The sequence below is a fragment of the Idiotropiscis lumnitzeri genome, chromosome 4, assembly GCF_059441095.1.
Source record: "Idiotropiscis lumnitzeri isolate Australia: NSW breed Sydney's pygmy pipehorse chromosome 4, RoL_Ilum_1.0, whole genome shotgun sequence".
Classification (NCBI taxonomy): Eukaryota; Metazoa; Chordata; class Actinopteri; order Syngnathiformes; family Syngnathidae; genus Idiotropiscis; species Idiotropiscis lumnitzeri.
Window position 1 is genome coordinate 28,757,131 of NC_142394.1, and position 14,174 is coordinate 28,771,304.

Genomic DNA, 14,174 nt, shown 5'->3' on the forward strand with positions numbered 1-14,174 from the left:
ACAGTACAAATTGCCCCTGGTATACGTATGTACATAAATCGAAAATTGGATGAGTCAATATCTTTTAGTTAAGGGGAAAAGGATCAAGAAAAGACCGTCGTGGAAAAACGCAGGAAAAGCACTTTGTGAGCTTAGTTTTGGCCGCTCATTTTAGGTTTTACGGTAAAATGAAAGCGCGTGGCTCCGCCCTCTCACGTTTCCGCGCAGTTGGGAAAAGAACTCAGGAGCAGTCGGTTTGCAACGTGACGAGAGAGCCCCGTGCTTGTAGCCCCGCCCTGCTTCTCCAATGAACACCGGCGGTCGCTTTTATGGGTGTGGTCTGAGATGTGTGGCCGTCCAATGAAAGCGCCCGACTGGCTCGCCCATGCGTCCTCACGTGTTTTGGTGTGCGTACACTCCTGTCCTGGGGGGCTGGGCCGAGTGACAATCGCAAAATTTCGAGTGAGAAGACAACTGCTTGCAAACACGCACTCAGCACCAGAAGAGAAATTTGAAGCATTATCAGTACTCGGAGGGATTCCTCAATGTGGATGTAATCATCGGCTGCTTTATTTTAAACGAAGATTTAAAAGGTACGTTGCCGACTTTGGCATTCGGGTCTTCTGCTTGGTTCAGCTCTAGCATGCTAACACTCTAGCCGCGTAATAACCAGGATAATAACAAATAGCACAGACATCCTACCGAAACCAACAACAACACACAACATTCCTTTTATTATCTATTCCTTACTGAGTAACTCGATATTTTTATTCTAACCCAATGCTTAATTATCAAATTTAGGGCAGGGCAAAATGTGAGTTTCGGACTTCAGATTTCTATTTTACGTACAGTGTGCATATCGATTCTAACCAACATCGACCTGCCTCACATTTGATTGTTTTCTCTGCATTTTGCCGTCGCTAGAAAATGCTAAAGTTAAATTAGTTTCGTTGATAAATTGTGAATAAGACGATTCTCACCGCAAAATAACACGTTGGTGTGGTGGTTTCTTGATGTGTACAGGTAAAGAGTGTCTTCTGGCACACAGTAAGTTGCGTTTACTTTTAAAATTAAATAAACAGAATCGCGATTGTACCTCATTATTTTACTAAAACACACTGTGCTATACTGTTTTCTATTTTGGGAATGTGGTATGTGCTTCTTATGTATTTATTACAGCTTGGTGTGGTGGTAGTAGAAAACTTTATTGTTGCTGATAACTTTCGTGGCCTGTGCACGCTTGCAAGCCAATTAAGTGATGTGGCCTGGAGAACTTTAAAGTACAGCACATCGTGTACCCAAGCTGCACGCACTTTCAGTTAGACTTAATTAATTTTCTTTTTATTGGTGATTGAATGCTCGCACTAATATAAATTGTAGCAGTTGCACTGGGTATTGACAATATACATTTTTTATACATTTCCAGTGAGGTTTTTATGTGGCTTCAGTCTAGCAAAACTGTTTTGAATATCTCTATATAAAGACTCAAGATGTAGGTTTTGTATCATATAACATGATCGCGATGTGAAATGGTGAGCATCTTGTGCAAAGCTTTCAACGTTGACCCGCGATCAGATGGCATACAGGCTGAAAACAGGCGAGCAAGGCGAGGGGGCGGAGCGGCGATCAGCCAATGAGAGGCAGTCGGCTCTGCGGAGCGCGCTTTGATTGGTCTGGTAGGCCAGCCAATCAGAAGCCGGTGAGCCACTGTGGAAAACACTGCTGTGTACACGTGCCTGGTGGAAGAAGCTCACACTGAGTTGCTGTTCATGGTTAGACGTCGGTTGATGTCACGGGATGCTTGCAAACATCCATCTTGACTCATCTTGATGTAAAATTCTACAGCATGATAGATCTGCTTGGTATGGTCGCATTTATGTGCACGGAGCAGAGCCACGTCTCCCTGCAACCTCAAATTTTGTACTCTACAGCAGGGAAGTGTGTCACAAGTGTCAGGCTGTGTTCACAGCATGTGCAGTGTCACATCGTCAATCTTGTCACTTATTAACGACACGGAGAACATGTCAGAGAGGTCGAGACACATGCCGAACAGATATTGGAGAATAAAAGACTGACGTACAAGAATCCAAGGACTAATCCACAAGTGTCGTGGAGGGCCGCTTTCCGGCCTGTTTTTCATCTATCGCTGCTGCAACACACCTGATTCAAGCGATGAGGATCATTCTCATGCTTCTTCAGAGCTTGCTAATGAGCTGATCATTTGAATCAAGTCTGTTGGAGTACAGCGATGTGGAAAATGGGCAGGACAGTGGCCCTCGAGGACCGGAGTTGGACATGCCTGGCCGAAACAAACTAAGCGACAAAAATAATCACATCGCCTCCGCTGACCTACAAAGACGAACTCCAGAGGTAAACAGGTTATCAATTAGCATCTGTGTGGCTTTTACCTTTTAGATGTAAACTCAACACATTTAGACAGATATAGCAATTCTCAGGCACAAGGCTCCTGGATCATAAAAAAATAATAATCATGATTATTTTTAACTTATAACTGAAATCACAATTATTCAAACTATTTTTTGGGGAACAAAACAAAAACATGTTTAAAAGAAAACAAAATTGCTTCAAATCAAATTCGTTGAGCCACTATAATTGTTAGTTCCTTTTGGACCAAACAACATATACAAAAATTGTTATTTTAAAATAAAAAAAAAAGGTGAAAATATTTAAATATGAATATGGTTTCCTTGTACAAATAAACATTGTGCATTGGCGTTTACTTGCTATCCACTTCCAAATTGCAATAAAACTGTTGTCACATTGAAATAAACAATTATAGAATAGAACAATCACATTTTGTACTAAAGTATACTCACTGCAGTATTAGACATTGTAAAATGAGTAGTATTTTAACAAAGTTACAGACATAATATATATTTGATATAATCATCGTTTTTTACGATAATGCCAATTTGTAATCGTTGTGTATAACAATCGGAGTTGAATTTTGATTAATTGCACAGCCCTACTCAGGCATATGTTGTTTATACTCTGCAAAGAACAGTTAATGGATCCGCCAATACATCGTTCTGGGTTCGCATTTGACAACCTCGGGTATTGGACATGTGCAAATCTTACATGGTGCATATCCGGTGAATAATGTGCGTGGGTAGGTGTCATGGCGTTTTGCATTATAGCTTCACCGTCTTCGCTTTGACCCGGCATGGCCCGTGGAAGTCCACATGGATGACAGCCATCTTTGACACCCACTCGGATACCCTGCTTGCATATTTCCCGGCCATACTTGCTCGTTTGCATGCCCAACTGCCCGGCTGGGCTGCACACATTTTGTCATGTGCGAGTGTGCATCATCCTTCTGAGAAAGATGGGAAGCTCATTTCACGGCGGACAGGAGACCATTATAATCAGAGCAAACATGTTTCTCTTTGCTGCATGATTGAGCTCTGAATAATTAATACAATTTATTTCGAGATTGCAGTGTATTAGAAGCCAATTTCCAATTTGAAAATAAGAATGTAGAGGAGAGTAGATTACAGATTAATTACCTGTGTTGGTTAAGAAAAATAAACGTGACGAGGTCATTGACAAAATAATTGCATATTACCTCGCAATATTGAGAGCGTAAAAATTGCAGTGCAAATCATAGTCGATTATTTTTTACAGGGGAAATGTTTTTGTGCCGAGAGTTACGTATGCCATTTCTTGTAAAAGCTACTCAGTGCTCTGACACGCTCACTCGCGCCTGTTCAAGATGCGACTGGTTGTTGTGACATGCCAGGAGGCGTACATGACCAAATTCTGCATCTAAAGATGGAGTTGTTGGGTCAAGCGAGTGTATAAATTGGACAGTAGTGACGCTCGGGATGTCGTCGTCTTTGCGTCTGTAGGGTTTAAGAGATTACGGGGCGCCTCCCTCACTGAAGGAATAAATAGCAGTAGACTTTCACTTGCGTAGGTAGTGTCCAGATATATACCTGAGGATGCAAACCTCCGTTTATCAGAGCACTTGCAGATTATCTATTACAGACAGTTCCTCCTGTGTGTTGTATTGATTGTCCACTGGGCCAAAGTGGACTAAACTATGACGATTGGCAAATGTTTTATTTAGACACAATCGCGTGTCCGCCTGTTCTATGATGAGATGCGAACATACACATTTGCAGTTTGGCAATAGGAGAGGAGGCCTTTCCGCTCTCAAAGACCGTTTCATTGCTGTTAATCTGGGCAGAAGGGCAAGAATTCAGAACCACAGTGTGAAAATGACACAGCCACAGTTGCGAGAGGCCGACATGATGATAAACAAGCTTGTTTTGGTCGCTGCAGTCCTTGGAAGATAGCAGCCAAAGCACGCTCATCATTGCGCAACAATGCTGCACAGAATATGCAGCGCTCGCTTTCTTTGTCCAATTTCTGTTTTTTTCTGTCTTCTTAGGTGGCCTTCGCATTGCCTGTAAACACATGTCAGGAGATGAAAGGACCAGATGCACACTGAAACCAGCGTCTCACCCAACCGTCTGAGTGCTGGTGCCAAGGCCGTTTCAGTCAGAAACTCTTTCTGCGTGACAAAGTGAAGGGATCTCAGCCCGAAACGTAGCATTTCATCTTTGGAGAAAAAATATGATTTTCTCCCCTTAGTTGATTACACACCGCAGCCATCAGTTATGATTCACTTGTACGTGCACAGCAGTCCCACCTAAGTAGTCTGCCGTGTTGAACTCGGCTGACAGCTCAAACAACCGGTGCAAGCCTCATCCTAGACTAGTATGAGTTATGACAACACTCAGTCAGCGGCCAGCAGTAGCACTCGGGGGCGAGTGACAAGGGCTGCAGAGAAAGACAATGACCAAGAGACCGACTCCAAACAGTTAAATGCCGCAAAAAGCACCGGTGCCAATGTCCCCGGTCCGGAGCAGGAAAACCGGGCCGGGGGCGTGTCATCGCCTAGCGAAGAATCTGGAGCCGGCGATCAGAGGGGGCCCAATTTGGACGACATGGACGGCGGCCTCTCCAGCGGTAACGACTCCGGGGAGAGGGAGACGGCCTCCCGCGGGCGCCAATCGACACGCAGCTCGCACAGTTCCTCCAACGGCAAGGACTCGGGCATGATGCTGGAAACCACAGAGAGCCAAAAGAGGTGAGCGCGCAACTCTCAGCGGCAAAGCCGAAGGGTGCCCGTTTTGAATTTCAACAGCAATCGTTCTTTGCAGCTCCAACTCGCAAAGCCTGTCGCCTCCAAGCGGCTCGCTGGCCTACAGCCTGCTGTCCACCAGCTCCGAACACGACCCGCCGTCCACGTCTGGCTGCAGCAGCAATCAGTCGGCGAGGATGCAGACCCAGAAGGAGCTCATGAAGGCCATCAAGGAGCTGAAGCTCCGCCTGCCGGCCGAGCGCAAGTCCAAGAGCCACTCCAGCACTCTAAATGCCCTCAAATACGCCTTGCAGTGTGTCAGACAAGTCCGAGGTGAGATCCGGTTTTACCTTCTATTCAACAGATAAGTAAATAGAAACTTACGGACTGACTATTGGCGGACTGGTGGACCGGTGAATATTACGGACAGAAACGCCGTTAAAATCTAAGTTTGATTCTGCTTGAAAAAAAATGACATACTGACGATGACAGAGCGCTGACGGATAGCGAATGATCGAACGGCAAAATATTGTAAATAGGTTTCAAAAGAAGAACACCAACAGGAAGTTCATCTTGACGTCATCTTGACATTTTAACAACTGCATTTGGTAAATGTGACTTGTAAAGCGTAAATGCTACGTGTTCTTGCTTATGGATCCCTTTCTGCCCATTTTACCTATTTATGTTGTCGTACTTGTTCAAATAAAATCTTGTAAACGTATTGAATTGTAAATTTGTCATTTGATGAAAAGTAATATGAATATCATTGGAGCGAATTATAAGCTATTTTAAATGGATGTGCTAATAAGGGTAAAATTGCGTATCTTCAAGAAAACATCATCAGCCCTCTTTAGTTCACAATTAGTTGCACTACGGCCATGCTCGTATTGATAATATAAAAAGAACCAAAACTACCTGGACTTGTAAATCTCACGACAGTTGTACTGAGTGCTGATGTACGCTGCGTGCGGTTTTATGTGTCCAGCCAACAAGGAGTATTATCACCAGTGGAGTGTGGAAGAGTGTCACGGCTGTAGCCTGGACTTGTCTGCCTTCACAATCGAGGAGCTGGACAACATCACTTCGGAATACACACTAAAGAACACGGTAAGTTCATGCGTTGGCCTCCTCAGTCCAGTTTAAAGCAAATGTCTTAAATGGTTGCGCTCCTTCTCGCAGGACACGTTCTCAATGGCGGTCTCGTTCCTGTCGGGGAAGGTCGTGTACGTGTCACCTCAGGGATCGTCTGTGTTGCGCTGCAAGCCGGAGTGTCTCCAGGGCACCCTGTTTTCGGAGCTTTTGGCTCCGCAGGACATCAGCACTTTCTACAGTGGCACGGCGCCTTGCCGCCTGCCGCTATGGGCCTCCTGCATCGGATCGGGTGAGCGGCGGCGCACTGGCGCGAGTATTGCTTCTGCTAGGACAAGTCCGGAACGTCTTCATTTGCTGCCGCAATTTTGTTTGAAACTCTCCTCCTCCCGGCAGCCTCGCCCGCGATGGACTGCACTCAGGAGAAGTCCATGTTCTGTCGAATCAGTGCCGACCGGACGCAGGGCGGCAAGATGCGCTATTACCCGTTTCGCCTGACGCCCTACCAGCTTACCATCAGAGATTCGGATACGGCCGATCCGCAGCCATGTTGCCTGCTCATTGCAGAAAGGGTCCACTCTGGATACGAGGGTACCATTGACCTTGTATTTCTCATCTACAGCTGTCTGAATCTCTCTTTCTGTCCCCGTGTACCAGTCCTTCTCTATTATTTTCTGTTACGCCCCGCTAGCAAACAGAAAACAATTTGCGCGCACACCCCAACACCCACTCTCCGGCGCAACTATAAATAGTATCATTTTTGTTGCAAAACAATCCTACACCGTAGAGTTAAAACTGGCTGCGCACTTTGAGCAAGGAGAGCGCCACTGTCAACTAATGGAGTGGAGGTGCAATTACACTATTTGCCAAAGCACAAGTACACTTCTTGTATTTTATTTCTTCGATCATCAAAGTACTTGAAATAATTGCTATAGTTTCACTTTTGACGACAAGGTATTAACGTACGTTTGTCGTACCGGTCATCTGTGCAACCCTACTTAGCAGAGTAAAAATACACACGGACAAATGAATCATAAATCATTTTGTGAATGGTGAAGCGCAAGCGTGCTGGGATATATGAGAACAAGCGAACAATTCCGTTTTGATGATGCGTGTGAGGCATGGATAAACGAACGTCATGTCACACTAACCCAGCCCTCACAGCGGCAGAATGATAAAAAAGTTCTCATCTCAGAAGTGTGATGACTTCACATGTTTGCCTCACGCGCTTGCAAAGAGGCGACAACACGCAACACCTCTCACCGTTTAGAAAAAAATGCTCATCAATTTGATACAGCTCATCAAGAGCCTTGGATGAGACATGTGACATGTGAGCGCTCAGCTTGTGTCTAAACATGCCCCTCCCCCTCCTCTCTGGCATCTTCTCCCATCAGCACCTCGGATCCCTCCAGACAAAAGAATCTTCACCACCAGTCACAGTCCCAGCTGCCTATTCCAGGAAGTCGACGAGAGGTCAGTTTCATAACCTTTGATCATGCCGTTACGGCCGTGCTGCCTTCTGGCGGTCGGCGCTCTGCCATTCTGATTCCATTCCAAATCCTATCGTCATGTATTCATGATGACCTGCTTGTAGGGCGGTACCATTGTTGGGATATCTGCCACAGGACTTGGTAGGAACCCCAACCTTGCTTTACATCCACCCTGAAGATAGGCCCACGATGGTGGCCATACATGAGAAGAGTGAGTGCAACGCACGTGTAAATATTGTCACTAAATCCCTGCCGGCATTTCTCTGAGCTCCTCTCCGATTCTCATCTCCCTGCAGTCTTTCAGTTTGCTGGGCAGCCGTTTGAGTATTCACCGTTGAGGATGTGCGCCCGCAGCGGGGAATACTTAACCATCGACACCAGCTGGTCTTCCTTTGTCAACCCATGGAGCCGCAAGGTGGCCTTCATCGTAGGGCGCCACAAAGTCCGAACGTAAGCGACCGCCACTGACAGGCCGACAAAAAGTGACCGCACAAGAGGTTGAACGCAGCGTTCTCTCCTCGTCCAGGAGCCCGCTGAACGAGGACGTGTTCACGCCGCAGGGCTGCGAGGGCCGCACCACCACGCCCGACGTAGTGCAGCTCAGCGAGCGGATCCACCGTCTGCTGGTGCAGCCGGTGCACAGCGGCGGCTCTCAGGGTTACAGCTCGCTGGGTTCCTCCGGGTCACGGGGCTCGCGTCACTCACAGCCGCAGCATCTCGGCGCCTCGGCCGCCTCCTCCAGCGACAGCAACGGACCCGCCATGGACGACGCTGCGGCTGCGGTTGCGTTACACAAGCCTGTGAGTATGAAGACTTGCTCGTTTTGGGCGTCAACTGGTCATCCTTAAATGCTGATTTAATCACTCCAATGCCTCGTGAACTAATCATGGTTGTTGTGCAGATGACCTTCCAGCAGATTTGCAAAGATGTTCACATGGTCAAGACAAACGGGCAACAAGTTTTCATCGAGTCTCGAAACAGGCCGCCACCAAGAAAAAACGCCAGCACAGGTGATGTTTAAAAAAGAAAAAAAAAACGGCGGTATGAAACAGTTCGAGAAACATCTTGGAAAGAGTTTCTAAAGCTGTGCTTTGGTCTACTTTAGTTGCCACAAGCAATCTGAGAGCCATCAACAGTGACCCCATTAGAGGCCTCATTGCTGACATGACCAAGCCACTGAAAGATTTGGTGCCTGCACCTCTTGTACAGAAAGAATCCCCACCGGGATACTCCTACCAACAAATCAACTGTCTCGACAGCATCATAAGGTAAGAAACAATTCCAATCAGCTTTCTTTTCGGCATGTCATTTGACTGACAGCACCCTCTTGATGATGCCCTTCAGGTACCTGGAGAGCTGTAACATTCCCAACACGGTCAAAAGGAAGTGTGGCTCCTCCTGCACATCAGCTTCCGATGAAGACAAACAGCATCAGGAAGCCGGCGGGAACGCCAAAGGTCGGAGTCTGAACTCATTCCGGCGACTCGCCATTCTGTGCCGTGCAATAATATTTATGACATGTCGCAACAGGTGTGACGGTGAGCCTGGTGGGCGAAGCCCCTCCACTGCCCCCGCTGACGTTGCCGATGAAGGCGGAGAGTGTGGCCTCTGTCACGTCGCAGTGTAGCTTCAGTAGCACCATCGTGCACGTGGGGGACAAGAAGCCGCCCGAATCAGGTTGGAAAACACCACACGACTGTTTATATTCCTTTGGAACTGCAATGTTTAGGGGAGGGGGGAAAAAAAAATCACAATTAAATTATTTTTCAAAATTGGTCAGCCCATCAAGGTACCAATCTTCTGTAACATTTTTCCCTGTTTGTTTGACAGACATCGTGATGGAGGAGGCGCCGAGCACTCCAACTGCGCTCTCTAATGGCCCAACTATCATCTCCATTCCTCCTCCTCCTCCTCCCCCTCCTCCTCCTGCCATCGCTCCGCCCCCTCAAGCTACACCGCCGACTCAGCCGGAGAGGGACAGCCGGCACGGCGGGGGCGGCCGGCTGGGTCTGACGAAGGAGGTGCTGTCGGCGCACACGCAACAGGAGGAGGAGGCCTTCCTGGACCGCTTCAAGGACCTCAGCAAGCTGCGCGTCTTCGATCAGACGGCGTCTTCTACCGTGCGCTGCCACACGCCCGCTGGCAATCCTCTGGCGCGAGGTACGCTCTTAATTTCAACGGCACGCTGGAGTAAAACTAAGTGATTCTAGCGTCTCTTCATCTTGTGTCCTTTAGGGGTGCGTTGTTCTCGTGACTACCCGGCCGCAGGGTGCGGCTCCAGTCACAGACGTGGCCGAGGCGGTAAGCGGCTCAAACACCAGGAGTCATCGGACCAGCACAGCTCTCTGGGGCTCAAGGGGATGCACCAAGACCCCAGAACCAGAGCAGCAGCCGGGCCCCTGAACATGCCGCTCGGAGCCCCTACAAACTCTTCCTCCTGGCCCTCGGTTTGCTCTCAGCCCAGCATTCCCTCAGCCCCGTTTGCACCCGGCATGGTTCCGATCTACCCGGTCTACCCGCCGCTTTCTCAGCCCTTAACCGTCCCAGATGCGTCACGTTTCCCGCCGACCCCAATGGTACCCCCCATGATGGCCTTGGTTCTTCCCAACTACATCTTCCCTCCAATGGCGGCGCCCATGTCTCAACAAGGCGCCACGCCCTTGCAGTTTTATAGTCAAAACTTTAATTACCCTAGCGCCCCCCAAGCCTCGGTCCCAGTCCCCGCAGCAGTTTGCAACCCCGTTTCCATTCCTGGTACGGGTGCGGCATCTCGTAGCAGCACCCCCCAGTCGTACACTCAGACCCCAGCCGATCGTGAAGGTGCAGATACCCCCCTCTTCCAGTCCCGATGCTCCTCCCCGCTCAATTTGTTGCAACTGGAGGAGTCACCTAGCAACCGGTTAGAGGCCGCCACCGGGCTGGCAGCCTCACAGCAAACCGCGCCCTCCGTACAGGGAGGGCCGGCAGGGGTGCAAAGCACAGCCAATCAGCGGAACTCTGATGACAACACCAAGGAGAATGAGAATGTAAGTACAGTGTTTACGATGTTTAGATTTTTTTTGTGTGGGGATAGTGTCCGTATATGTCTGTCACGGGAATGTTGATAACGACTTATAGCGATAAATTTGGACCATATCAAGTGTATTAAAGATAACAAATACCAACAAATTAACAACAAAAATTGCAAAAAAAAATGAAATAAAAATCTACATTATGAAAATAAAATGAAATGCTTTTTAAAAAAAAATGCAAACTAACCGAAACTAAAAATGACTAAAAGCGAAAATGGTTTCTGCAATTGTCAAAATGTATTTATATCAGTATTGAGAGCCATGCATTATAATCACTCTTGAGGTCAAACAACCATTTCAATAAATATGACATATATTCCAAAAAACTAATACTAAAACTAATAAAAACGAAAACATTCTCAAAAAATACAAAAAACAAATACAATCCTGCTCCAAAAAAAAAAGCAACAAGAGCCCAACTAAATAACGAACTGTAATGAAAGTTCCCCAAAAAACTATAACCCTAGAACGTATCCCTCGCAATGAATGTTCACGTTTGCTTGCATCATAGGGGGAAGCTAATGAGTCCAACAACGACGCCATGTCAACTTCCAGCGACCTGATGGACCTGCTGCTGCAGGAAGACTCGCGCTCGGGAACCGGCTCGGCCGCGTCCGGATCTGGGTCATCAGGCACCAGGTCTTCCGGTTCTGGCTCGGGTTCTGGCTCCGGCTCCAATGGATGCAGTTCCACCAGTGGCACCAGTCAGTAGAGAACTATTACCATCACTGAATTATCATTTCAGAGTACAGACACATTCCACTTCTCATTCTTTCATCTCGAAAAGAAAAAAACCCAACAGCAATTAAGTCTGCACTGGCTCAGCATTCACATTTTCTTCTTTGTAATTTGTGTCGGTCTAGGTAGCAGCCAGGGCAGTCACACCAGCAAATATTTTGGCAGCATCGACTCATTGGAGAACGACCACGCTCGCAAGCAGCCACCGGGGGGCGGCGGCAACGCCAGTGGTGACAGTGGCGAGGAGCAGTTCATCAAGTGCGTCTTGCAGGACCCCATTTGGCTGCTGATGGCCAACACAGACGACAAGGTCATGATGACCTACCAGCTGCCTATCAGGTACGACCATATGGCAAAAGCAACGGTTTGGCCGCATGATACCATGTGACTTAGACTCAATCTCCCGCCACTGTGTAACAGGGACATGGAGGCGGTGCTGCGTGAGGACCGAGAGGCGCTGAGGGGCATGCAGAAGCATCAGCCTCGCTTCACAGAGGAACAGAAGAGGGAGCTGAGTCAGGTGCACCCTTGGGTGCGCACAGGACGCCTGCCCAGAGCCATCAACATCTCCGTGAGTATACGAACCAACCGAGGTGGCGGACGCATGTCACATCTATTCATTCCAACAAACCGGAGTCACCAATTTTAGGAAGGCGAGACCGTCTCTTCCCATTCCTAAGGTTAAGCGTTAGAACATGATGTCATGCCCCCTGGAGTGGTCAAGGAGAGACACAGTCGCCAGTGCACTTTCAATCAGTCTCAACCACACTCTTATTTGCTGACACCCACGTCCGTCAATCACCAGGCCAGAAATTGCCTTTTAGAGCTACACACACACTCCAAGTCACGTATGCTACTATGTAAAAAATTGAGGATGACTTAACCGAGTAATCCACTTGACGCGCCACAGTCCTTTAGGCCATGAGATTCGCACATATGACACAGACGTGTTTTTTTTCTCCTCTCAGGGCTGCACAGGTTGCAAGTCTCCCACATTGATCCCGCACGCCGCCCCTTTTGACGTGGAGATCCACGAGATGGAGCTTTGCAGCATGCTGAAGACGCAAAAGGAGGGCGCCACAAGGGTCAAGAAAAGCTCGCTTGAGGCGGCCATGGATGAACGTCCTCCTGAGGAGGAGGATGACGGCATTGAGGAAGATGAGGGGGAAGAGGAAGAAGGCAAAACACAACAAAGCGGCCAAGTCATGACCGCAGATGAACTCAACGCGACGTCAGGGGTAGCAGATGACACTCGGCCGCCACAGTCTGACATGAGTCACTAAGTCAGCGGCCAAAGACCGGACTTCAAGCACTACTTTTTATAACTTTGAATGTGCGCCTTCCTGAAGTACACACACAATGACATCATGACAGAAGATGAGCAAGACGGCCGCCACGTTTGAGCACTCAGGTTTAAGACGCCTCGTCTAAACTAATTCCAGACTGTGGTTTATGTTGAATGACAACACGCTCCTTCCTCCTCTCCTGTAGGTCGTATTTATTTAAGTGGGAAGACGCGTCACAAAAAAGGGCACCTTTAATGTACAGATGGATGTGCTTCACCAATGTTTTGTGTGATGTTCACCTCTGTGACGTCTAGCTATGAATGTCATTGGGGTTCAGCTTCTCTGTTGCTCCTGATCACGTCGGCTTGTGTAAATAAATAGGATGCTTAATGTACAGAACAGTGGAAGACGGGCTGACTATTTTGTAAAAATGTGTATATTTTTATATGTTCTCCCACTGCAAACAGAGTGGTCGACGGGCCCGAGCTGTGCAATGTATAAAACGTTTATTAAAGCGGCCCTAGCTTGGGCTGCAGTAAAGAGAGCGAGCGAGAGTGTGGTGAAGTGTTTCTTTGCGAAAGGTTAAAAGAAAAAAAATCCAGTTGACGTTTTCCTTTTTGTCCCTCTGTGGCGTCATGTGATATTCTGCTTCAAGGCGTTGCCGCTGTCTGCAACAGTTGCTTAATATTTTTGTGAAATTCTTTGTACAAAAAAAAGACAATAAAATGAGTTGAAATGTGATTCTCCTCCCCTCTTGTGTTTCCCTTTTTCTAATTTCAGTTCAAATTATCTGCAGGCCCTTTCATTGCAAGGTTTGGCATTGACGCAAGCAAGAGTTCGGAGCAAGCAAAAAGTTACTGTACTTGATGCAAACATATTCAGCTGTGGTTTCTAGCCACAGCTTAAAAAAAAGGGGGAATGCCCTTGTTTGGACAAACTAAGCAGACCAAATCCACTGCATGTGTGAACTTCTTGACAATAGTGACAACGTGATACAAGGAACCCATAACCTAACAATTTTTGCTCACATTTAGCCCAAGTCTTTTACCCCAAGATTTTGTTGACAACTTATTGCATCAGTTAGAGTAACTCATCGACTGACTAGTGGCTTGCTTCTCCCCTCACTAATATTTGAAAAAGGCACGCAAAAGGGGCGTTGCCATTGGGCTTAGTCGGAGGGAGAGAGGGTTGGGCGTGGTCTAGCTAAACTACAACCGAAATCAATTTTACGACAAGCTAAATAAACGAACCAAATGCTATGCTAATTAATCACGAACCTTAAAATCGTTATAAAACAGTTCATAAATGCAATTATTCCAACTGACTACAAAGGCGTGTATGAGACTGAGCCCCACTGTAACAGAGATTAGTTAAGATTCCGAAAATAACGTCAGGATTCCCTGCTAGTCCA

At 47.4% G+C, this 14,174-nt stretch overlaps 1 protein-coding gene across 1 annotated transcript; it reads left to right on the forward strand.

Moving 5' to 3' along the window:
- Positions 1–420: 420 nt before the first annotated feature.
- per1b (period circadian clock 1b) lies at positions 421–13,504 on the forward strand. Its single transcript, XM_088292711.1, has 20 exons — positions 421–572; positions 4,394–5,095; positions 5,169–5,422; positions 6,075–6,196; positions 6,269–6,470; positions 6,575–6,769; positions 7,573–7,651; positions 7,773–7,879; positions 7,965–8,118; positions 8,195–8,468; positions 8,570–8,678; positions 8,774–8,936; positions 9,013–9,125; positions 9,199–9,345; positions 9,499–9,828; positions 9,904–10,694; positions 11,251–11,443; positions 11,603–11,816; positions 11,898–12,048; positions 12,446–13,504. The coding sequence occupies exons 2-20, from the start codon at positions 4,725–4,727 to the stop codon at positions 12,758–12,760; spliced, it is 4,284 nt and encodes a 1,427-aa protein (XP_088148837.1). The 5' UTR covers positions 421–572; positions 4,394–4,724; the 3' UTR covers positions 12,761–13,504.
- The last annotated feature ends 670 nt before the right edge of the window (positions 13,505–14,174 follow it).